Source organism: Melanotaenia boesemani, chromosome 14 (genome assembly GCF_017639745.1).
Source record: "Melanotaenia boesemani isolate fMelBoe1 chromosome 14, fMelBoe1.pri, whole genome shotgun sequence".
Lineage (NCBI taxonomy): Eukaryota > Metazoa > Chordata > Actinopteri > Atheriniformes > Melanotaeniidae > Melanotaenia > Melanotaenia boesemani.
Window position 1 is genome coordinate 12185691 of NC_055695.1, and position 26772 is coordinate 12212462.

General features: G+C 36.9%; 1 protein-coding gene across 2 annotated transcripts; it reads right to left on the reverse strand.

The window, feature by feature from the left end:
- Positions 1–26067, reverse strand: znhit6 (zinc finger HIT-type containing 6). Of its 2 annotated transcripts, XM_042006991.1 has the most exons (10): positions 25844–26067; positions 25123–25188; positions 22199–22305; positions 21242–21327; positions 18386–18489; positions 8424–8492; positions 8179–8259; positions 7043–7123; positions 2015–2139; positions 1–733 (listed from the first exon to the last, which is right to left on the reverse strand). In XM_042006991.1, exons 1-10 carry the CDS (start codon positions 25924–25926, stop codon positions 195–197), a joined length of 1341 nt encoding a protein of 446 aa, XP_041862925.1. In that variant the 5' UTR covers positions 25927–26067; the 3' UTR covers positions 1–194. The 2 variants fall into 2 exon arrangements, with proteins under 2 accessions (XP_041862925.1, XP_041862926.1); XM_042006992.1 differs by lacking the exon at positions 8424–8492.
- Between the last annotated feature and the right edge of the window lie 705 nt (positions 26068–26772).

A 26772-nucleotide genomic window follows, 5' to 3' on the forward strand; every position in this document is an offset into this window, starting at 1 on the left:
TCCAAACACTGATATTTTATTTGAGAAAATACAATTCCAAACAAATAAAGACAAAATAAACAAAAGATTCATCATATTATATAATATTTTCTACTGTGGATTTTTCGCAGTCATGACATTTGTAATGGTCACATCTGTAATGACAAAACTGATTTCATGACAGTTTCATCACTCATTTCAACATCTGTGTAACATCATTCCATTTGCCAGCTGTCAACAGCACCAGCTGGCTCATTTCTATCTTGAGTGTGATGGGTATGAACCACTTCTGGCTCTTTCACCATGTCTTCCTTTGTGATTGTGACCTCAGCATGCTCTCTAAAAGCTAAAGTGTGATCAGTAGGAGCAGTAATGTCCTTTATTGCACACTGTTCATTGCTGCTGTACTTCACATCACTTGCAGCATAATCGACATTCTCCATGTCATTAGCAGCACTTCTGGAAATGTTCTGGCTCTCATCACACAGGGTATTTTCATTAGTTCCCTCCTCTTCATCACTGGTGTCCATAATCTCTCCTTCCTCCTGTTCTTCCATCTGGACTCTTCTTTTTGGCCTTTTCTCCAGTGGTGATTCAGTTTCAGGAGTACTTTCCTGGGGTCTTCTTTGAATGTTGGTTGCTACTGGTGTGCAAGACTCTTGTACTGACGGTGAAACCCAGGCCACGGCCTCCCTGTCTTGGACTGTGCCAGCATTCTTGGTTGCAGAACTTAAGCAGGCTAATACTGGTTCAGCTGAAATGATATAATCCCAGTATTTTTCAGAACATAATTTAATGTGTCTACTGCCACAACAATAAAACACTTAAATGTTCGTACATATTTGTGGGTTTCATAACCAACATAAAAATGGTTATTGAGAACAGGTAGAGTCATGCAATATAGAAATAGTGGGGAAGAAACGAACATCAGGCATATTTTTCTTTGGCTAAACCTAGCATGCTAACAGTCAGAAAAGTCTGCAGCCATTTTACAGCTATTCCTTGAATGGTATGACTAGCACCTTTTTTCTAGATCATCAACACCAGGTTGGAAACCTTTGGATTACAAACTTGGGAAGCCAGACATTAGAATAATCAAAACAAGAGGTACACCTTCCTCACAGAGAGCTGACCTTTGCTGGCCGAATAGCTTGTAGCATAATACTGACTACATGCATTCTCCAGCAGTCTCAACATCATTTTATCCTCAATAGATATGCCACTGCCACAATGTCTGATTGCTAGTTATCATTTCCTGCCCAGCTTACCAGACCACAGCATGTGTAATTATCACAATGTTGCTATGGCTAACATTATAGGAAAACAACATGGCACCAAGGCCTTATCACTGAAAACACACACAAGTCAGACTAAAAATGACCTCGTTCGTCATTCAGCCAGTCTGTTCTGACAGTTTAATGATGGGTCTGTGTGGTCTTATTTGACCATACTTTGATACACAGTTTGACCACAGTGTGTGAGAAGGAACAAATTGATCAGTGTGCTGCTTCATGATATGCGAGACTGTTTTCAGATGACTGACACCTCTCGAACCAGAACACCCAGCATGAGAATAAACTGACAAGCAGGCAAGGGAAAATACGAACTGATATCCTGTTTTCTCATCTTCTGTTATTGCAACTCATGAGGTCATTCTTGAACAACAAGCCATGTTTGATCCTCTTTTTGGCAATGGTTGCTGTTGAGGTTGAGTTGGTGTGTGTGATGCTAAGCAGAACACACTAATTTCCGTAGTGGTGGCGTTACCATAGTAAAAAATCAGGGAACAGAGTCTTAAAACCTCAACTGGCAAAAACAGGACATAAAACAATTCTGTTGGAATAGCGTGATTATAGGGAGCTGCTGTTTTGGGGCAGTTTTAACTTTCATACTGTAAATCCAACCTTTTATGTAGTTACTTAAAGTACAAACAAAAGGAACTGCACATCCAAATGCAGCCAAAGACAAACTAATTTATTTATTTTGTTTGCTATGAAATAAAGGTTGCAGTGCAAATAACTTAGAATTTTGTTACCTGGTCCTTTGAGTGGATATTCCTTCCAATGATCTCTGAGTACAACATGCAGCACAGGATATTCAATTAATGTTTTGTAGCTCAGGTTGTCCCTTAGGCTCTTCTCAATGTCCAACTCATGGTACCTATTTCAGGATAGAAAAAGACAAAAGGGTGAATTACAGTGAGCATTACAACACACCTGGATAAATAAGTGATATTTCCTTTCTTCAAATGGGTGCAAACTGGCAACATAGTGGAAATATTTCTACTTTATAATAAAAAATAAAACATATTAATTACATCTCTCTCTATTTATCTCTCTACCTCTCCATTCATCTCTATCTCTCTCTCCTTCTGGCAATCAACTGGCCATTTGGTAGTTTGTACATTATGTTTTAAAGTTTAATCTAAATTATTCTTTGCCTTATTTATTCTTCAGTGACAAAACCTAAAGGACTTTTATGACTTCCAAAGACTATGAAAGCTTCCCCCACAATTTCTTCCAGCAGAGCCTTGTAATAGGTTCTCCTGGATGATCATCTCTGACTGCCTACTTCTGTATTACTGACCATATTCGAGTCCATGTTTCATACAATCATAGTAAGATTGCTTCCCCTCCTTGCTGGCAATCATTGCTCCTTTAAATGTTCTGCTGCAGTTTTCTTAAGTTTATTTTATAACTTTAGGGTGTAGCTATTCTTTGAGCTAACTTAGGAACAGGCTACATGACTTAAGCTTAGTTAAAAAACCACAAGAAAAAAAAAACAAAACAATTGGAAAGTAAAACTTCAAGCCAGTCTGGGTTATGATTTAACAACTGTGTGTGCTGAGCAGAGACCCGTTTCTCCCATAAATATGTAAAAGAAAGCTCAGCATGTGCAGGACAGAAACATCACTGTCTCACAGGACCACAGCATTGTTGAAATGAAAAAAATAACTAAAATAAAATAGATACTGAATGCACACGCATACACACCCATCAGATGTTTCCTTTTTTTTTTGGCTAGAAATGCAAAAACAGCAATTCTACGTCTGACACATCAGGATGTTCAGATGTGATGATTTTGGCCAGCTGAGAGGAAAGGCAGAGGTAAGGGAAAGAGGACAGAGCATCCTCTGGATCATAGAAGTGGAATAAAAAAACAAACATGAAAAATAACACAAACAAACATCCAGAAATGTGTGAATGGTTCCCTTGATGCAGAGTCTGCCTCTTTTCCAGTAAGACGATGTTGCTTACCAAGCTATGTTTAGTTCAGCACAAGTACTTCTTTATGAGAGAGGACTGATATTCCAGTAGATTCAACAACAACATGCAGTCATACCCATTGCGGCAAATGACCTCTACGAAGCCGTTACCTCTGCCGTCCATGACTTAATAATACAGGTCAAAATTAAAGGGTTTCTTTTAAGACAGAAGAGGCTTGTTGGAGGTTGAATTGCTTTGACCCCATTTCAGATTCTTAAAATGGAATGAGACCCCAATCTGGAGGCCCCTGCTTCTTAGAATTGTAATCAGTGGCCATAGCCCTGTTATGTAACTGTACTGAGTTAATGAAAAGCAATTTCCCTGGACAAGCATCCTAATTTTGCCCTTATTGACAATATTTAATTTACAAACTTAACCAGCTGTACTGCAACTGCTTACAATCTCAGGTACAAGCGAGGTTTACTGAGTGTCAAAGTAGAAAAGTGTGTGATTTACACTAAGACCTGACAAGAGAAAAATTCTCTCTTAACTTTCAGTGCCACAGCAATGACATGCTTGTGAAGAAACTCTTAAGAGCTTTCTCTAGAAAAGATATTCTACAGCCAAAGATAACTGTTGACTTTGACTAATTTCCAAATAATTCTTAGGGGGGAAACAGCAGGAAATATCAGTGCCGGTAAACGTTTTTCTTCGCCGTGACCATTTACTGCAACAAGTCCCGACCCACCTTAACAGGGGGGCCGCACAAGAGCAAAAACACCAGGTAGAAATGACAGGCTAAATACAGGGTGTACAGTGCTACGTGAAAAGATTCACACACTTTGGCCTTTTTCTCCCCATTACAACCTGATTTTGGGGAGAGTGAGTACCTTTGGCTTCCTTCTTAGTTCTGAAAAAATGCCCCTTTTGCCTTGATGTGTAAATATTCCACTGGGGTATATTAAAACTTCTAAAAATAATTTAGTAACTAAAGTCTATTCTGTACCATTCTAGAATTTTATGTCCCTTACCTATTTAGCAAACTCTTCAGTCTTTATTGTGCTGCTAGCTGCTTTTGCAAACTGGGCTCTTTGACAACAGGTATCCAAATACTAAGACGATGAACCAAGATGCTGGGGTTTGAACTTCGGTCATCTGTGTCAACAAACTGTAGCCAATGCACACTGGGAAGCTGCCAACCAGTTAAGTTAATAGATGTAAGTAAAATCTTAAATTGCACAGATGTAAACTTAATTTAAGGACTTTGACTTCTAGTAGCAATTGCCAGCACTGGGTCAGAAGATATGAATATCAATAGAAACCTTTATTCTTCTGTGTTTTATTTATTTATTTAATTTGTTTATTTTTTAAAGTTTGTTGTAACAATATTTTTAACCATTTTGTTTAGGTTCATTACATAAAATCCAAAAGGATATCCACATCAAGATATCAACAGAAAAGCACCAATATCAGCTCAACAATTTTGCAAGAACTCTGAACATTTAAATGTGGCCAAAGTTTTCTAATATATTCATCTCAATGTAAAGTCACATTAATGGTGCAATACACTGCTGTGGTAAATATGCCATGTCCAACTCAGTAAAACTTGCATGAATAAAAACTATGTGGCTTTAAAAGAAATTGTACCTCTCTATAGACAGTATGGTTTCATATTGTGTTTTTTAAGCAAACTGGGTGTTACTAATCATACAAGTTACGCAAGACTTTATATTGCTTTCCTGGTAGAGTTAAAACTTGTCTGAATTCTTCTTCCATCTGTTGATGTACCTAACGAGCACAACAGCTCTGCACATTTTAACACTGAGGTGCATTTCCATCTGAATCTATGATGGGAACTGCTGACTGCTGCATGTTTGCCATTCTTGGGGGAGACACTATGATGATTTATGTATGGGGTGAAATGACATGCATTCTATAAAAATGTAAGTGTCGATAATGATGGTATTGAAATGTGAGTTGGCTCAACAGTACTATCTCAACTCAACTGTATCTAATTAGAAAAATTAAATCACATTTAAACATCTTCTTCTTCCCTTAGCTGTAATTTCTTACACTAAATTATAATTAAATGCATGCACATTTAGTTTTCATGTCCTTCTATAGTGAAAGAACACCCACCTATTAATTAATTATATGTTCCCTCCAGCGAAAGAGTTATGTACCATAATAAAGCAGCACAATTATACCTTGTTTATGTAGATAACAAAGTCTATACACATATAAACATTTGTCAGTGAAAGGTTTCTGGTACACCGATTAAATTGAGACACTTGGAGCTTTGCTAAACCAGTGTTGCCAACTTTGCTATTTTGGTGCTATTTAGCAAGCAGACCCATCTAGTGACTATTTCAAAGAAGCAACTAGCTTCTGATGTTATTGGAGACTTTTGGAAACGGACGTGAAAGAATGTTTACTTCTTCTCAAGAAGCAGCACTTCCACAGGTAGCTGGACAAAAACAAATGTTGGTTCTCTTCATTCTTTGACAGACAACATTTCTTCATTTTAAGAAACCCATTCTCTCGTGATTACATCAGACGCATCACTGCAGCTGGACGAAGACACACTAAACTGCAAGCCTCTGCATGTGGCTTCTTTGTGTTCAGAGCCAGTAAGCAAGAACTTTGGAGGGGGGGAAAAAAAAAACTGTTATCGCACATTAAAAAATATTAACAGTGTTAATTAATGCAACGTGTTTAGCCCTAACAATTTTATATATTATATACACATACACACAGACACACACACACACATATATATATTTATATAAATAATAAAAGGTGAGTCATGAGAGGTAAAGATTATTATAAGATATCCAAGCAGGTAGAAGGTGGCATCTAGAATGATCATGCTAAATCTTGGCAGATTTTTACAGTCATCTTTCAGTAATTGTTCTCACACTGCTGTCAAAAAAAGATACGTATGTGTGTGTGTGTGTGTGCTTTACAAGAATGAAAGATGTTATAGGCTTAGTGATGTCTCATCCTGGCCAGGGGGTAATGATTATGAGCACCCAGATCATCATTTACTTCATGACAAAGTGGAAATGGAAGACAGCCAAAGACTATAAAAGTAGGTGCAGCAAGTGGGTGCCATCATTACCGTTCCCGCTTTCCTCAAAAAAAAAAAACAAGGCGGTAAGAGGGAGCACACAGGACAGAAACTATGGAAAGATGAATTAGAGAAGGGAAAAGAGGACTATAAGAATACAAAGATAGAAGCAAAGTAAAAAGAAAGGAAAGAAAAATGACCATTAATGCGTCTCTTGCCAAAGATCTGCGTAGGTTTGCAGGAATTTACAAGGCAGTGATGTCATATCAATAAACAAATTATATCGATTTCACACACACACACACACACACACACACACACTCTGAATAAATCCCTCATCATTAGTAAGATTAGTCAAACGGTCAGCAAGGTCACACGAACAAGATGCCTGAGCACTGACAAGACTCTGACACACTTCTGGAGATTAAAAAATTGCCTTCTGAACTATTAGACAAAAGAAACTATATAAGGACATTGGCACTGATCTATTTTCTGTGTTTACATATTTAATCAACTGATAAATCAAGAAAATTATGAAAGTTTCAGTCACAGATCAAACTAAATTAAACATAGTTTTATTTATGCTACAAACCAAATCTTTCGCTAGAAAAAGCAATTGCTTAATTTCTCATTTTTAAACTGTACTTCCAGACTGCATGCTGGGAATGTTAGTTATTGGTACATAAAGTGAATAACTAGGGTCACAAAGTCTCTATATCACCTAGAAACTGTCACATCATATGCAACATAGATAATAAGTTAAACAATGGATGGGTGTAACTCTCACCTCACAGAGTTGGCCTTTCTCCCCTCGGCTTTTATGAAGACTTTCACATGATCAAATGGAGAATTCACATACATCTTCAACCTGAAACAAAAATTCACATTAATGCAAAATACTAACATCACCTAAAAGACAAAAACAACACTTTTTCAGCTGGTCACTGATGGTCAGAACACAAAGAGCTCATTGAGTGAGTGCAGTAGGAAGGGGGGGTTGTTCCTACCACAGTGTTTTTTATTGTTTTAAAAGACATGAAGGTGTGACAACAAGGCTGATCTAAAACTATCTTTTTTTGGCCAGAGTTGACCCCAGACTCACCTAAATGGTGACACTTACAGCAGTTACAGCTGTAATGCAGACCGTATCATCATTCATGCTAAAACATACACATTACAGTCAACTTCTGTAGATTTCTGTCTTTTCTGCCCACACAGCTGTTAAAGTAGCATTAAGCAAATTTCTGGCCTTAAAAATACGTTTTTCTGATTCGTGTTGATGGTACACTGAAATTTATTATGTACATTCCTGGAGTTGTTGCTACTCAGCAGCATTTTAAGGCTGATAAAATGCGCTGAAGAGCATTTTTGTTTTCCTGGGACGCTGCATCACTTTACTGCAGCATTTTTACGGCTTTACGGCTCCATGTCACACACCAGCAAATATCAACTCAATGGCTGAATGCAAAGAAATTCATCAAAGAAACAAGCAAGGACACGTTTTTTTTCCAGAACTTGTTCAATGAAGACTCCAGATGAGTCCAGTCTTCACTAGAGAAGGTGGGCTATGTAGTGCACAGTATTTACAATCACTCTCTAAAGATAGTGCGTCTTTTTGTCACTGCTGCTCCACACTGCAATGAGATTCAGCTGACCAAATCCATGTCAAGGGGATGCTGTCTAAGTGGAAAACAAGGTTTAGCAGAATCATTGTTGAAATCATACAGGAAAGAATGTCTTAATTCTACATTTTGAACAGAGCATTTCGTGAGGGGGGCATAAATTACGTGTGTTGATCCTATAAATGGATTTGCATAAAATTCAATGAGCATAAAACATGTAGATGCATTTATGTCTAATGGATGCATAGATTCCTTGAAACAAACAGAATCAAAGCACATGAGAATAAAGCTGACAGCTTACTTTTGACGAATCACAGGGTCTGAATCTGTAGGATGGATATATGGACTCAAGATCTGCATCAGGGTCTGTGTGTCAGCCACCCTATAACAACAGGAAAAGATGTCAGAGAAGATAAAATTAAGTTAAATCATGTTTAGATCATATGAAGCATTGATGCAATATCTGTCATCAAAGAATGACTAAGGCTGAGCAGAAACCTTCATGGACATACTATTTAAGAAATGTGCTACTGTTGGGTTACTCACCTCCTCTGACTGAACTCTGAGCCACTCTGAGGAAATATGAGCTTCAGGTGCCACAGGAAGCATTTCTCTCTACAGGAGATGCAGAAAAACTCATTTGTAACTTTAGTTTTTATCAAAAACATTAGATTTTGATGGTTGTTTAGCTGTACAAATAGGTGAGAAAATTTGTACTCTCATGGCACTGGCTACCTTTACACTGCAGGTCTTAATGATCAAATCTGATTTTTTAATGAAATATGATTGTTTTGCATGGTCGTTTATGTTATTAAATGCAACCGTCATCCCACTGAAGTGTGAACGGTATGTGGCCCTGAAGTGACACACGTGCAGAGGATAACACGTCAGGTAATGCGTAGTATTTATAGATGCAACTGGATGATTAACATCTGTTTATTATTTTGGAAGTACTTGCCCACTCGGAGTCGATAAAATTAAGCCCACTTGATGAATGAAAAAAGGAGACTGAGAAAAAGGAGAGCACAAATGTTAACAATGGCCTTTTGTGGCTCCTACTTCTGTATAGAAGAATGTACAGACAATGCAGCCGAGTTCATCTGTACAGAGTCCTGCATGGGTCCAATTTTACCAACGTGCACCCGCCCGAACCCGTCTGGGGGATTACCAAACCCGACCCCGTGGATATCTTCCAGAGAAATCTGGACCTGACCTGATGGTGTAGGATGTGAAAGGGGGCCAGCCCACACATTAACATTGTAATTGTAAATACAACCCCTGTCCTTCCCTTTATTGCATTACTTTGCTTAATTTGTTCATATATTTACAATAATGGTGTCGTTTTAATTTTCATTTACAATTAAAGTAAAAGACAACAACACAGTAAATATTGTGAAACAAAATTGTGATGTGATTTCTAACATCAAAGTTGGATGAAATGCAACACGACCGTTCAGACTGAGGTTGCTTCTTCACAGATCGAATACATATCAGATCTATCCACATATGAAAGCAGCCTGGGTCGGATTTAAAAACAAACAAACAAACAAACATTAGATTTGCACTGTTCAGACTTTCATTAAAAAAATCTGATCACATATAGGCAAAAAAGTCAGAACTGAGCTGAAGTGTGAACGGAGCCTTAGATGAAACTTAATAAAACTGTTCAAGAAAAAAATAAATAATACAGTTGGCTGTTTCAAGGTCTTGCCCATCTCTGTGACTGTATGTGTATGCTTAAATGTAAATGGGGAGAAAAAACACCAGCTGGTTGATGTTACATAATAATTACTCCTTCTAGAGCAATTCTATGGGCAGTGACAATTACATGTGGTTAGTTTTTTGTTTTTTTTTAATCTGCGTTGTTAGGCGTTTTCTAAAAGCAAACAGTTGTTCCCTAACAGCTGTTTCTTTTATTTATTTCCCCTCACTCTCTCAGATCCACTTCAGTTGTCAGAAATGGACAACGGCTTTTTTTTATTTTATTTTTTTGTTAAACATGTTGAGAATAGCAGACAAGGCTCCTAATTGTGTTGATACGAGTACCAGACATATCTGCTGGTATCCACAATAAAGAGAAACAAACAGCACACAGGTCCACAGAAAGGACACATTCACCAGTGTGCACAAAAGCCCAAAGATATACACATGTTCTCACATACCTATATTTAAAAACATCTCTAGAACATTTAAAGACTCAAATACATATGTGAAAGTAGCTTAAGAGTATATATTGCTGCTCCTTAAGAAATAGGCTCATGACAACTTGCACAAGAAGCAATAAGGTCTTCTCTCCTGGTACTGAACATAACTAGAGGGAGCTCATTACCCAAGACCACAGAGCTAACCGAATATAAGGTGGAGCTGATTCTTCAAGCCCTTCTTTACCAGAGTAGAAGAACTGAGGCCATGATTGATGAAATGAAGATCAAACAAACTAAAAAAGATGCAAAGCATAATTGAGAAGCATGTACAAGAGGCCTTGTTATTATGGCTTCAGAACTAACCGAGACATATTCTGAGCAATGCTTGGACATTTCGTTTGATATCTGTAATATACTGATTTTCAGTAGCTACTTTTACTTGTCTATAAAGAAAGCTTGCACACAAGTTTTGAAGACTGGCCCATCTTGTCTTGACCTAGATTTGGTGAAACAATTTGTAGACTTCAAACCCAATGATTCTAAAGATTGGACCAACACTTTTTTGAACCTGGATTGTCAAGGCATTTATCGAACAACCATGTATGCTGACATGTAGTTATTCAGAGGGAAAAGGTTTTTATTGCTTCACACTGAAAAACTTAGTGTACAGTATCACTATGCAATAGACTAACAGTAAGTCAGGAAAATGTAAAGGAACAGACTGGCAACAGCTCACAAAGTGTTTGCTACAGGGCCATTGCAAAAAAATTTTTTGCCAGTGCAAAAGCAGCCAGATACCCCTGGTTTCAAGCACCCTGGAAAATACCATTAGGAAGTAGCAACAGCAACAGGCATGTTGAACAAGGTGAAAGGGAAATTCCCTTTTAACTGTAGGAGGTAGTTGACACTTATTAACCCTGTGTCAGAGAAATTAATGTTGGAAGAGTTTCGACGTTGGTGCGTCAGTGTGCGCAGACATATATGTTTGTACATGCAAACAAACGAAGATGAGGCATCAAGTGTGATGAAGCCATTATTCTGTCATTACAACAAATGGAAACTATGTCTTTTAGTGGAAAAAAAGGCTTGTCCAAAGATGCTAGCATTCATTTCAGGCAAAGCAATAATGAATACCTGGGAAAAGCGCCATCATTCATTGGCAAAAAAAAAAAAAAAAAAAAGATAGAGAGAGAGAGAGAAGAGAGCAAACGGAAGCCTTAACCATAGAGGATGACTGCTTCAAATACCGGAAACTGCCAAAACGGTCCGGGAATCCGTCAACACAATTTAAACTCCAAAGGGGAACAGCAACAAACAGCAAAAGGCTAATAGTGCTGGGTAGTTCCTTCATTGGCACAGGAATAAAATCCACTTTAAAAAGAAAAAAAACAAGGCTGTTTAAAAAGAATAAGCCCTTGAAGTATGTAAGGATTATGTTGAAAAAGCTATAATTCCTAGCAATTATTTATCTGCTACCTTACATGGTCTGGATTAAAGAACATTTTTCCTTTTGAGGGATTATTCATCAAACAGCTTGTTTGGCAACAAGAATAAAGTCTTTCTGAACGAAATAGGATTGGTCCATGGCCAGAAAAGTTAGAGAAAAAAGAAAAAGAAAAAAGTTAAAATACTTCATTTTTTAATACCACACACATGAATAAGTGTTTCCGGGAAGAAAACCTTGTGTATAAGTCTTTGTTTTTATGACTGGCCTACCAATGTCAATGCCTGCCTGCATGTCTGTGTTGGATTTGCATATAAGTGAAAGAGCATACAGAAAATCAGGTCAACATTCTCCGTTGACACTTGCTCATCACAACAGGAGGTGTGTTCCCTCAGGTGGAAATACTCTGGAGGAATGCCAGGGTGGAACTTCTGAGAGAAAGGACATGATCCAAAAAGTGACAACTACCAGGACGATGGGTAGAAAGTTTCAGCAAGAAGTCAGGAATCAATATTGTAGACATGTGTATGGCCATACATAGGCTGTTTTTTAGGGCTACAGTGCAGATGTGATAACAGGTATTAGAGATTTACACCAATTCAGCTGCTGAGGGAGCTAGCTTAATAACACAAGGTTATTTAATAGTCCTGAATAAATATTGTTACACTCTATTCCAGCTACTTGCTAATCCCATTTCAGAAAGTTAATCCTCTCTACCATAACATACTTGACAAACAATGCCCACAGGGAAAAATGCTCTTTTGAAAGATATTATTTGGCATTTGTGCCCTGTATAGACAGACAGTAGTAAAAGACTGGAAACATGGAAAAAGGGAAGAGTTGAATGACAAGTATTTAAAGCAAGAAATCAGATCAGAATCACTGCCCAAGACATGTGCACACATGTGCTACAAGTTCCAATGCTCTGGCTTTCAGGACACCTTAAGAATAAAGCTTATCAAAAAATGTGACAGACAGTTTATCCCGGAGTTTAGGATGAATCTGTGTGGCTGTGAGGATTTCATGCTTCTCACAACTTCATCAGTTATTACTCATGTGCTAAAGATGTGTACAGCTCTTACCCTTCGACGAGGTGAAATGACAACTATGATGATATGATTATGATACAACTATGATTATGATGAAAACTTTTCTATGTCAATACCTTTAGTGTGTGAATAAACTAAACATGGACATGTGATTGAGAGTGATTAGCTTTAAGTACACTGAACACTGCAACTGCTAGAGTCAAAACAATGGTCTGCATCTGTGTAGGAGACAGAAAAATAAAGCAGACTCAGATGAAGATGGATTCATTCGTTAACAAGAGCACACTCTGTTTATTAAGTTAGTAAGTGGAGTTTCTTGTGCCGTCATCACTAGGGAGCAGAATGCTTGACTGGTACTCTGGCACCGAGGAGCTGCAATCCATCTGGCTGGTTAAAAGATGAGGCAGATCCAACACAAATTAAGCTACACGTGAAACCCTGTGTCCTGTGTTTTCTTCTAGTCTCAGGCACATGACAGGATTTAGGTGGCAAGTGGGTGCTGGTAAAAGATGACAGAATATGAGGGCCTTTTTTTTTTATTTAGATACAAAAACTAAGCCCAGAAATCAAAGCAATATTTGGATCAACGACCTCAGAGGGTGGAGTGGAAGAGAGAACTATTACATGCAGCTGCATGTGATGTCTTCTTGTTAAATTTCTGGCCTGATCACTTGCTGCTGGACCAACACTGCAGTTTTGCGTCATGGGTCTGCTTTTCCTGAAAAGCCCTGAATGAAGGATTCAAACATGTGTGAGACTGTAGTACTTGCACTACTTTTGCACAATGTGTCCAAAGAGAAAAACAGTTAAACAAAAGCCTAATGAGGGAGATATTTTAATTTCCTAAATAAATATCATTAATTGCCCAAAACCTAGTTTTGGACCTGATGAATGGCTACTGATTTTATGACTCACACATATTGGACCTCTGGGAAGTTATATTTCCTAATTGTACTTAAATAACCAGGGTGATCAAAACCAGTGACTGGAAACTCTTAATATCTGCACTGATTTAATGATAATTTAAATAAAGTTGTAAAGTTTTCTTTACAAGAATAAAGACGTGAGTGTACTACCAAAAGTATCTGCTGGTTAATTTACAGTTTGGAATTTGCTGAAAAGCATGTAGCCCACTAGTCAACTAGCAAATTGGGATGGCAGTGTTTGCAACGCTGATGAAACTGCTGCTGCTCAGTCTAATGCAAGCTTTGCCTCGAATAGCAGCTGATAGAGGCTCTGCTCTGCATCACCAGTGGTTAATCAGTCCAAAAGCAGCCAGAAGACTGTTAGCTTGAGTCTAAAAACATAAACTAAAGCTGCTGTTGATTGTTTCACTTGAACTTAGTTTGTGGAAAGTAAAGGTCGTTATGCACATGAGGATGAAGTGATGAATATTGAGCCATGACATGAATTCTGGGGTAAAATATGGTTCTCTCTGTTTTAATCAATCTGTGCATTCATTCAACCCATGAAATCACTCGTGCCCCACTCGTGTTTCAATAATGTTGTGATGAATATCATTGCTACATTACACCATTTTCAAAATTGCATTAATAGTCTAATTGAGGTGCTAAAATTACACTCATTTTCCACGGTCTCAGCTTAGACTGTGTCATCTTGTACATTTCAACTGTACCTTCATATTTTCAGTTTAATTGGGGGCAAAGTGAAACAGCTTGTTTTAGTGTGACAGCTACTACGCTCTAAATCATGTTACAGTTGTTAAGTACTTTGCTGTTTGATGGTAAAACGGTTTGTAGTGTGACTTAACAAAATGTATGTAAAATGACATCAACAGGTTTGTTGTATCCACATTGTTATTAAACACCAAAAGAAATTTTATATTTTATTTGTGTTTCTTTTTCATCTTGAACCCATTTTCTAAAAGAGGCTATAATAAACAAGCAGGCTGTGCGACACATAGTTTGAGATTTTGTATTTTAATTAGGTGGTGTGCCTTTTGTATTTTATCCAAAGAGATGCTGATGTATATTTGGAGAACTAAGCTTGTCACCATAATTATCTGAGCATAATTATCTGAGCTGATAGCAATCACAGTTTTAACCATTTGTGCAGGTTGAGGTTTAACTCTTACTCCTTTAATGAAGTCATCTCGCTGTTCTCCCTTTATCTGCTACACTGTAATGTAGCAAGTGGAAAATAAAGATCGAACTACAATGTTTCTTAAGGTAAATAATAAAAGGTCAAAGCATATAGTGCTTCTGCCTTTACTTAGGCTCTACAAAGAGACATACATTAAGTTTCTCAATCCCCCCCAATTTACACAAAAACTCAAACAATACTTCCAATTAAATATATTTTCTGAAAGAGGCTATATTAATCAAGCAGGCTGTGCAACACATAGTTTAAGATTTTGTATTTTAATTAGGTGGTGTGCCTAATTAAAGGTTCAAGGCATACAACAGAGTTTGTGGTGCTCACCCAATCTCCAAACTATAGATGCCAAGAGTTCCCATTCAGCTCATGAAATCTGAAGGCAATCCCAAGCCACAATGACCCCAACCTGCACAAAATTTCAAAAAGATCTATTGCCAACAACCCAGGACCAGGCACTTTAGAGGTCAGAGACCTTTTGGCTGCACAAGGACTAACTCAGTATTAGGCTTGTAGTTATAATTTATGGCCAACTGTATAAGCTGAAAGTGGCCACTGAGTTAGCAGGAGTTTTTGGCACTCTTGGATTAAGTTAATGTTTGTCCTTAGAAGGTTGTCACTTGGCCCCTACTGGATTTTTACCACTGCAGGGAAGAGAGTTTGCAGTGACAATGAAGCAGTGTGCAAGCGTTAAAGCAACACATTTATCCAATTACAATTAGTGAAGTGATTCCCTCTGAACTTAGCTAAAGTTTGACAAATTAAAGTGACACAGGGAATCTCCCCAAATGTGAGTCATGAGTCATTGTATTTAAAATACACCCATGTTCTCATTTCGCTGAGTCTAAATAATTTATATGGGAGTTACTTTCATTATTCACTATCTACTAAGGACGGTCATTTTCCCCACCACTTTCAACAAAGTGGCACATTTTTTAAAGTTTAGTGTTCTTCAACACTTGTCAATAAATGGGAGAAAAATTATACCTCCTCTAACCCAGAAAGCTGGGTTAATTGAGGCTGATTTCCAGTATATGGAAAAATGATATATGAGGGACAAAACCACACCAGCTCATATAACTAATTATTTCAAGTTATTATAGAAATATGTTCAGTCATTACACACAGTAACTGCTTCTGCAATGCGTTGTCCAGTCCACTCAAGCTGTCTTTAAGGAAAATTTCCTGCCATGCCAAGCTAAGGCTGAAGAAAACATAATTCCACCCTAACACAACTACTCCCAATGTTCTGCCAAATGCCAGCGATTATATACCTACCCTCCGAAGGCTGGACTAAGTAGTACCCTGTAAATTTTTGTTGCTCTCTGCTGTTTGTTCATTGCTTTTTAAGTTGATCATTGGCAACGCAAAGACAAATGAAAGTAGGTTCAGTGCCATTATTTTGCTTACAAACATTTGATCAAAAAGACAAACTCATGCACACTCACACACACCACTGGCAGGCATGAAAGCCCTTCAGTCAGCTGTTTGCCAGTAATGATCCTTCTCTGGCAGTGCAAATACATAGCAAGAATATGTCACTAACCAGCTGCAGTCTAACTGCTCTCACATCTGCTTTCTATATTATGTACTTGGTACATTCTGAACCAAATTTTTTCTTGATCTCTTGCTACTAATAGTATACCTTTTATTCCATCCCCGGTTTCCTTTAGCTGGTCTGTGAATGGGACACTCTTGTAATTATTATAAAAAAATTTAGGGACACAGCGAAACTAACCAAATTAAAGCAAGGATACAGATTTGGCTCCTAATACATCTTCAGTTAACAGAAAAAGAAAAGCGTAAAGATTCTTTTGGGTTTCTCTGGTTTAATGATGGTACTTTCACAAATTTCCCAGGAGGAACATTTTTAAAACTTAACTGACATATCTCATTAACTTTCAAACACATTCAATCAACTGTTGCACTGTAAACAAGAAGTATGGATTTGGAGTCTGCAACTAGAATTTGACAAGGTTGTTTTTAGCTTGAGATGAACACAATTGCATCACCACATGCAGAACACCAAAGACAGACTTGACAGAAATGCAGATTTTGAGGATTGAAATGAGGGCGGTGAAAGGTAAAGTAGATGAAGGGACAGACAGAGCTTTCCTTTGGTGGCAATCCTGAGTGGCACCTACTGTTGTACTTGATCATTTCAGTCTCATGAAAACTGTAATATGCAGTTCAATAACCATTTTCCTTTTCTTTTCCTCTATTCTTTCATGGTGGGATTACAGTGGCAGGGCTTAGATGTAAAAAACGAGTGACAGTAGGTTGCTCAGGGAGTAGAGGATAGCTGGCAAAAATTACAAGTCCACCAGTGGAATTGAGCATACTGAGTGGGAAAAAAGAAGGTGGTGGGTCCATGTGAAAGAATTATTATTTCAATTTTAATGCAGTAATGATCATTTTCTGAAGCTTTTCTAAAAACAAGTGTTAAACTCCTCAAACTCCAGACTAGTCATAAATTTGCTATTGACAAATAGTCTGTAAACAAAATAACTACCCATCTACGTTATGCAAACCTCGAGAATTAAGTGCTTTGATGAGCAAATACATCTCAAATAGCTGCAACTTAAATAAAATAACATGTCTTAAAAACATTACGATAAATTATTGGCTAGTGCCATGTGTCATCACAGAATGTGAGACAGACTAAATGCTCATTTAGTCCTGCAGTAATTTACAGGTTTTTCCTTTAACTGTGGTCTAGCATGGCAACCTGTCCACTCAGTTTTTCTGCAGCATGAAATACAGTTCAAGTGTGTCCAAGTATATGTTGGCTGATATCTGCTAACATACAGAAACACTGGGTCCAAAATTAACTTAGTTGCACACTTGTGACCAGTAATAAAATCCTGTCATTTTGACTAAGAATTATTACCTCCAGGACCTCTTTAGAAAAAATCAAGACCATTAAGGATTTTCTCTATCCCATAAACACAATGGTACACAAAGAGAAAAAAAAAAAGAGTTTCATGTGCTGTAGCTGATATTTGCCTTACAACACAGAGACTAAACTGAAATGCAGCAAAACTACACTTCTGTTAGTTCAGCTAATTAAACACAGTTAACATGGTTCAAACTCTCATGTTTAAAAATCTGAGCTTATTTTACATTTTTTCCATAGTAATATGGATGGAGGTGACACCTCACTTACATTTGAAAGACCTGTGCCGATCAAAATTTAATCACCATACACACCACCACTGTGAGATGACCCAAGAAAAGTACCAGAAACAAATGTTAGGGCTTAACAAGAGTGCCATCCTGTGGCAAAGTTGCAGATAAAAGAGAACTTGGTTTCTATCTGTGAACCAGTATGTGTAGTCTTCAAAAGTGACTGACATGTCATAAATATCTTCATGATGTTTGGAATTGAAATTAAATTGAAAGTGGTGCAATTTTGTATGTTTTTACTTGTTTCTGCCTAAATATTTTTTCTTTTGTATGAGAAAGTGTTAAATGTGAAGTATCCATAAAGAATTTTATGTTAATCATCATGATTAAGACTTATGACATTACTACTTAACTAGTTTCTCTTGGTAAAATAAGAATAGTTGTCTTGAATATTAAAAATCATCAATGAGTTTGCAAGACAAAAGATCATACAGAAAAAAAATGTCAGTGATTAACTTGAATCTTAAAATTAGCTAAATTCAGGTCAATACTTATACAGTACTGTCAAACTAGTTAAAGGTAGGACAAATAATGATAATATTGTCCATTTTTGAATGACTGTATACTTACTTTGGAAGGAAGAAGGTGGAGTTTTCTTTGCTCTTAGTGAAGGTGACTGGGAGGAATCTCAGGGTGATGTTCATCTTCCTTGCATGGACAGCCATTCTCTTTGCCTGGGCAAAAGAAAATACCACAGAATATTCTAAAACAAATTATCAGTGCTTAATCAGAGTTTAAATTAAATTATCTATAAACCCCTTTTCAGACAAAATTTCATTTTTAAAATCATTAGTTGATTCATTGTATTTTCACTATATTTTGAGTTCATGTATTTGGCGGCATCCGTTGAAAACATGTAGGTATTTGACTATATAATTTTTAGAAAAAGCATGGAGTGAGAATACCAATGTATTTTAATAACAAATTAAGACAACTGTGTGCACCTACGTGTAAACTGCAGCTACTTAGGCCGGCTACGTGTAGTGATATGTAAATATTACTGAGCCTGACTAAGTATGACTGCCTTTAGAAACTGTTGTTTCAGTTTACTTATGGACAATTTGACCTTATTTTGTAAAGTAGCCCATGCCTTATAGAGGATAAAGGTGTAACATTTCAAACATTGAATGCATGAATGAATGAATCCCAAAAAGTCTGCCTTATGCATCATACACGATTTTGGCTGATTATAATATTTTCTAAATTTGTCAGCTGAAATAACCAAAGTCTCTCGCAGTATGCACAACTAGGCCTCAGTATCAGCCTGATCTGATTAAATTTTGATTAAATTCGATCTAATTTCAACTCATTTACAGATATTTGTGTAACAACATTTTTCCGTAATATTAAAAACATTCTCATAACTTTTTTTTATAAAACAGATTTTGATGGTTCATTTACGTGACCATCAAAACCAGATATCTGAGAGTAATCAGATAATTGTAATAATCTGATATGAGACTTCTACATGCCCTTCTGAATTACGATATTCAAAAGTTCGTTGTCCACATTTACCAGTCAGTGTTTTCCTCAGGTTCACAGCCAGAAACGCTGTGATAGAAAACCAAAAGAAAAAGTTTAAAAAGTAAATTTTTAAAAGTCCCCATGTAAACCATTTTTCAGTGGAGTTGCTCTAAATATTCTTAAAGTTCAGATCTCAGATGACGTGTTAATGTAAAGAATATTGAATCTATTTTAAGCCACAATAGAACTAAAAAAATTACCACCATGACGATAGCTTGTTCAGCCGTGAACGTTCCCACGATGTGCATGTCACTCTCTGAACGGGGCGAGTGTGTTTCTATCTTCACCTCGCAGAGAGAGTTTAAAAAACTCTCATATTTCCTTCTGATGTTCAGCTTATTGACATGTTTTCCGACACATGTACTGTTTGCTGACGTCAGTGTGATCACCTGTGTGTGCACACACGTGTCTATGTGTGTAGCATCAAGACGAAACTCAGAGACACGAAGCAGCTATGACATGTTCTCATGTAAATCAAATAAACAACTTCAGTTATTTAGTTACGTTTTTGTTAATAAAAGAATTAAGTACATGTTCTTTAGGAAATTTGACTTTCCATAACGTCGGTTGTGACTTGGCGTTGTATAGAAAATGAGATCAGGGCGGTGGGTACGTGTGTGGTGAGATCACATCCTGTTATTTTCAAAAATGCAGAGCCCACGGTCTTAGCATTAGCTGCTAACGTGAGAGGTAATAAGCGGCTAAATAGTTTACAGGTGAATAAAATCCAATGGTATATGTGGAAATCCAAATTTGGCATTATCTAGGAGAGAGAAGCTGATTTTGGACTGAAGTGACACAGGCAACCTTTCAGTTGTGTATATATGCTAAAATCTCAGCGAGCATTGGTGTGTCACGTGAGAGTACGGTCACTGTTGTCACCGGAAAAGGAAATGTATATATATTTATAAAAATAAAATAGTCTGAGTTTTATAAATCAATACTGGATTAATTAAATTTAAATAGATTCACATTGATTGATCCTTTGTTTTAACCCAGCTCCATGCACAACATCACATTGTGTCTATAATATTTTCACATACAAAGAAATTGGCAGATTTATGGTCTAGTGTAGTATTGCTAAAAAAGTCCCCATCACAAGTATAACCCCTCAGATCTCTGATGTTAAAGAAATATCTCCCAGCAGACTTCAAACGGAGCCCGTGTTCAGTGAAAGAGGATGTGACAGAAAACTCCTGGCCCTGAGCAGATTTTAACGGGACCAAAGACTGCCTAACATTTCAGTAAAAAAAAGCCAGTGGAGTGCGGCTAAGGGTATTTTCAATAGGAAGAAATACGTAGAGAAATTATACATCTGTTCTGCACCAATATATCTGGTTGTGCAAGTTCCATTAACAACTAACCAAAGATGGCTTGAACGTCTACTTAGTGTGCTGATCTGAAAGAACATCGGCTTTTCTGGCCATGTCATAACTTCAGGTTGGTGGTGAGAGACAGTTGAGAGATTTATTAAAAGCTAGGGGCTAAAATCCTAACACAGATCATGTGCCAAGCATTTATGTCTCCCTGTGAGTGAGCCTCATTATTTTGATAGATTTTTTTTTTTGACCAGTGCAGCAGTTAGCAGCTCCAAAACCCATATAAGTACATGACTTACTCCAAACTATCAAATGTCACTGGAGTAGTACTGTAGTAACAGTCAGTGCAGGTAGCGGATGGCATGAACTCTTACAAAAATAAATGTAGGTGATTTGGAGCAATAGCAGTAGGTATTGCATAACTATAGCTGCAAATTACATGAGCAGTAATGCACAAAAAACAAAAGCATTTAGAAGTCCGTCCGTCCATCCATCTTCTATGCTTGCTTAATCCAGTTCAGGGTTGAAAATGTTCTATGTCATTATTATGTTTATAAAGGTCAGCTAGACTTTAATTATTTACCTTGAAAGTGGAACGTGGAACCCGGATAAGGTTGTCTCTAGTGGCTCCATCAGCAAATCTTCCAGTATCTTCCAGAAACCTGTAATCTACAACACAGGCAAGTAATGAAAAACACAAGGAAAAAAATTGATCTAAACTTGTCACAACTAATAAATAAAATATCCAGAATGAAGTGTGTATTGGCTGCTTTAATAATCACATTAGTATAAACTAAAGCCGCTGTTTGCAGAGCCAAATGAAACTTTTCAGACCATTTGTAACTTTTACTTTTTTCACTTATGAAACAGACTAAAATGTATTTGTCCCACTATCAATCCATACACATCTGTCAACAAATGCAAAAACAACTTTGAGTGTTTTGTGTGTTTTTAAATCTATTTGTGAAAAGTGGATGCGTCTAAAACTTCACTTTGGCTGCTTGTACCAGATTTAAGATCTGACCTTTAATTTCACAGTGAACTGTGAAATCAGTGTAAAATCTATGCTATAAGACTGAGAAAACTATCTGTAGGCCAGCTTGATGAGAATTGTGTCAAGGGACAGATACTAGGAAGAAAAAAAAAGAAGAATATTTCTGCATCATATAAAAGGGGCCAAAAGTACAGCAGCCTCAATCTTTTTAAAAAAGAGCATGTTTAACACCATCAAGACTTTCTACATCTGGACATTTTCAAAAAGGCTATTTGATGACTCAAAATCTTCTGATCCAATCTAATTAAATAATGAACAATTTGACCACAACTGCCCAGGAAACAGGGCCTCATTAGCCGCATTTCTGCAGTCAAATGTGATGTTTGTCTGTTATAGTGGCTGAGAGGGGAGTTGGGAAAGAAGGAAACGTTCATAATCATTAAAAACATTCTCAAAGTACTCAGGATTTTAGGTCAGAATTAAGGTTTTCAAGAAACCTGAGTCGAACACAATCGCTGGATTATCTGTTGCAAAGTTGATGCTCACCACTGAGAAGTGTCATTTCATCAAAATGCGACAAAGTCACAAATGCTGTTTTATTTCTAACCCCGCTGCATCCGGAGTCATCCTTGTGTTTCTTCACACACAGCAAACTGGAAAACACAAACACAACATGTTAGGCAATGCTTCACAAAATTTAGTTCTGTGATACTTCCAGTTTTACCAAACAATAAAAAGCAAAAATAAAAAAACAAAGCAAAAAAAAAAAAAAAAACATGAAAAATATGGACAAATTAGCACATGGAGATTACAAGGCCACAATGAAGCATGCTTTTTTTTTAACCTTAAAACCTTGCAAATAAACCAACAACACATCAAAATTTAATGAAGGATGGACACATTTATATGATATACCTGGTTAAACAACTTTAATTATCAGGGAGTTCCTGTCATTTATCAACCAACTATAGCATATCACCAAAACTGGGAGTGCGCAAATGGCCTAACAATAAAATCCAAGCCTTTTTGTGTGTGTGAGTCTTCAACACAACGTTTTAGTGACAGCAACACTATAAAGTACCACTATCTGTTAATAGTTATTTTTATACACGAGTGAATGATTATGATTTCAAATGACTGAACCTACATTAGCTTAAATAAAGGAATAGTTTCTTTGTGAGTAAGCTTTAAATGCTGATGCAGACTATTTTCATAAGTGACCTATTTGCTATTATTTAAATAAAACATTGCAATACTTTTCCCACCCCATCCCATCTAACAAATGCAGATGTCCTGAATTAAAATACTGATTCAGATATTTTTTTAACCTGTGTAACTCAAATTCTGAAAGATTGGAGGAAGGTGGAACCCCTGACTTTTAATTCCACCATAAACAGACCTATGTTCAGACTTCTGCTGCGAGACAGGTATTTGGCCCATGTCAGATAGAGACCATATCCCTGCAAACTATGCAAGAGGAATGCTGAATGATGCCCAAAACAACACCCAACAATGAAAGAAGAGGAAGGACATTCTGCAGCATTTTTGATAAGATTCAATGAAATTTTCAGGTATGACTTTTATTATGATATTATGGGGGTTGTGCTGTAAATGCTTCAGGAAAAGACCCATAAAGTGTTTCCAGTGGCATGTTGTTACTGGCCATGAATCAAAGCAAAGTTCAGTCAGTAAAAACAAAAACATGGCAATGAGTCAACAGTTTGTTTTTTTTCTGCACACAAAGGTGCAGGAGGATTTCTAAAGAATACAGTTATATAATTCTACGTGACTGTGCCTTTTATTGTTTAAAACTGAAAAAGTATCTTGACTAAAAGAGCTTATCTTACACATGTGAGCAAGTTCAATATTATACATGTTTTGTTTTTTCTATTTTATTTAAATATGCATGTAGTTATACAACATTTTAGTCTATCAGTATTGTCACCCTTTTAAAATAATGGCCTAGGTCATTTTTTCATGTTTTTCTGAAAACAGAAAATCTGAAGCAAATATCTAAAAGATCAATTTTTTATGTTTTTATAAAAAATTACTGAGGCCATTATTTTAATAGGGCGACAATGTATAAAACTCACTTGTATTTTACAGTGGAAGGTTTGCAGGGGACAACTTTTATAGCTTATTGCTCTTTCACTTACTATAATGTGCTAGGTATTAAAATGAAAAAAAATTGCAAAAGCCATTAGTATTTGGCATGTACCATTACTCTTACGACTTTGGGTTTGGTATTAAATGCTTTTAGTTCAGTAGGCGATGACAGCCTAATAATTTCTGTCATATCCATTACCGTCTATACACAATTTTTAGATAACTGACATTGAAGGATTGTTTTAGGAACATTTGAAAAAACACTTATTCGTCAACTGCAAACAATAAGTATGGACAAATCCAACAGCTGTTTTGTGTGTTGCACCGCCATTTTTGTAATGGCAACCTCGTATCTGGTGCCGCCTCCTGACGCTGACAGCAGAATAAATACAGTACCTGGACTGACAGTGTTAGGCAGTGGCCCACAGATACCAATGAAGGCATTTTATCTGCCAATCTTGAATTTATTTTGTTTTCTGTGTTTGTTAGGCATTGGTTGCAACAGTAACAAAAACAGAGAAAGAAGAAACATCAGAGAAAAAAGGTCAACTCAACATCACAGTAAAGTACTGTAATACTACTGTAGCTAGATTGTTTAGTTGTACTGCAGACCACTGCAGACCAATGGTCCTAAAAAAGAAAATATTTGATTTCTTTCAAGATTATTTCATCAATCACCTAGTTTGTGATGAGCAACAAAATGCAAACTCCATGTCTCTCATAGAGGGACAGTTATGAGTAACTGGGAACGTCACCTGCCCGCACGCAGCAAAACGATGTGTGCGTTGCCCTTGATTAACATCTACCAGTGGTTACGCCAATTTCATATTTGTCTTCTAAAAACTAGAATAAAATTATTTATATGAACCACGGAATGAATAAAGTTACCAGCATGTCTGATTTAAGGGTTCAACGTCAACATTATCACCGTGTCTCAGCCCAGCACGAGGTACAACTTCATCAGGTTTTGCAAATTAGACAGCTTTCTGATCTGCTGTATGCGCAGTTTCCTCATTCAAAGATAACAGAGATACATTTCATCGTAATAATAAAATATATCACAAATTACACGCTTTTACAATAATCTGAGACTAAAACTAAAGACTAAATGTTTTTTTATTCGCGTTGCAAGTCTACATTTACACAATACCCCCCCCCCCAAAAAAAACAGACGTATCCTAGTAACAGCTAGATGCTGGCTTGCCTTATAAAAAAGAAAATAAAGATTCACTGGTGCTGGCAATAATCCCCATATCAGATATTTCACAATGTAAAAATGAACAGAAACGTTTCCAAAACATACTGTGAACTGCATCCTTTGTTAATTGCTAGCAACTACCTCATACCCAAACAAAACAACTCACCTGCAGGAATGTTTATGGCAGGAAGGACATCTGTATTTTGCCTCATCTGATCTGCAAACTCCACAGCTGCAGGAGAAACAACACTTTCAGCATGGCACATAATGATTACTTTGTCACAGAGTACAAAGGTTGAGCCAACATTAATTATTTATCTATTACTTGTTTCTTGTTTTGGGTAACAGTGTGAAATAAAAAGATAAAACTATGGAGGAGGGAGTATGTAGAAATGAGATTCTAGTAACTGAAAGAGATATAAGGAGAGCTTAGTTCTGATCTAACTACCACCAAGTTCGTAGCGATAAAATTTAAATCTAGACATTCCTTTGGATAGTTCTTAGATAAAACTTGTAACTTATTATATAGAAAAGATTTTATAAACAAGGTGCCATGATTTTGATAGCTTTAAGATAAACATTTGTGTGTGGGTGAGAATGGCTTTGAAATACTGACTGACAAGATTGAGAAATGTCTTGTCGGCAGCTAAAAACTTTTAACTGGTCACATAATTTGGTTTTACACCAGTATAATTTTAAAGTAGCCTAAAACTAACGAGCGTAAACAGGGTGAAACTCGAACCACCTCCAACTCTATTCATGAACAGTGAATACCAACAATACATATATGAAAACTGGGGGTGGAACAGACCAACATTAACACTAATCTGAAAATGGTGCACAATAAAACGTGTATCGAAGACTCGACTGTCAGTTAAGCCAGTTACCTGGAGAGTGAAATCTTTCTTTTTGTGGATTTCTGCTCTTCCTCTTCGCAGAAACTGTCGACTTGACTCTCCATGGATGACATTTTATTTGTTTTCGTAACAATTATTGAATAAACAAAAGGCAAATATGAGCAACACGTTGAACGTAACACAGACAGCTTCTAAACAAACCGTCTTCCGCCAGGGCAGCACGTGGAAATGAGTTCCGGTTGGATTTCCGCTCGTTGCTGCCTCCTGGTGTCTGCGGAGATGTACTACAGCCCCATCCTTAAGTTGTCCCGCTGGATGTAAATCTGGTTACAATAATTTACATACACACTTTAAAATCTTTTCGGCTCACTGTCTTCCAACCACATATTGTTTTATGAACGTGAAAAGCAAAGACAAAGCACCACTTACTAAGTTATATAGTTATTTTATTTTATTGTATTGGTATTTAACATTTTCTTAATATGCTTTCTTTACTGTTTTCTCTAGTTGAGCTGTAGTAACACTCAAATGCCCCCGTTCTTATCTCTTATCTTAAAACCTAAGTGAGACCCCCCCACCCCCACACACACCAAGCTCCCCCATACAATTTTTCTATTGTAGACTCTTTCTGACAAATGTGTGTCAAAAAGATTCCAGCTTATGTCACTCTTTCTAAACTTTCTTGTTCATTATTTTAAAAGTTCTTATTTAAAACAAACAACACCACATTGCTTACATACTTTTACATCTGAAAGCAGGTTGTGCTGGGTTGCTTTCGGTGATAATAATAAAATAAAAAAAATATATTATTGTAGTGAGGCAGGAGGTGGGTTTTAATTCAGCTTTTCCCTTTTTAATGTAGCCTGCTGGATTCTGGGGTCAGAAATTAGATGAATAAACTTCCATTGCACTTATATCAAGGTGATCATGCAGTTCCATTAAGTCGCCATCCTCTTTTC

Excerpts from the sequence above, each read along its gene's own strand:
- znhit6 (XM_042006991.1), bottom strand. The coding sequence starts at position 25,926 with ATGTCATCCATGGAGAGTCAAGTCGACAGTTTCTGCGAAGAGGAAGAG. Across the intron at positions 21,328-22,198 it reads TGAAATGACACTTCTCAGTG|ATTACAGGTTTCTGGAAGAT; the intron begins GTGAGCATCAAC and ends CCTGTGTTGTAG. Across the intron at positions 7,124-8,178 it reads GACCCTGTGATTCGTCAAAA|GTTGAAGATGTATGTGAATT; the intron begins GTAAGCTGTCAG and ends TTTTTGTTTCAG.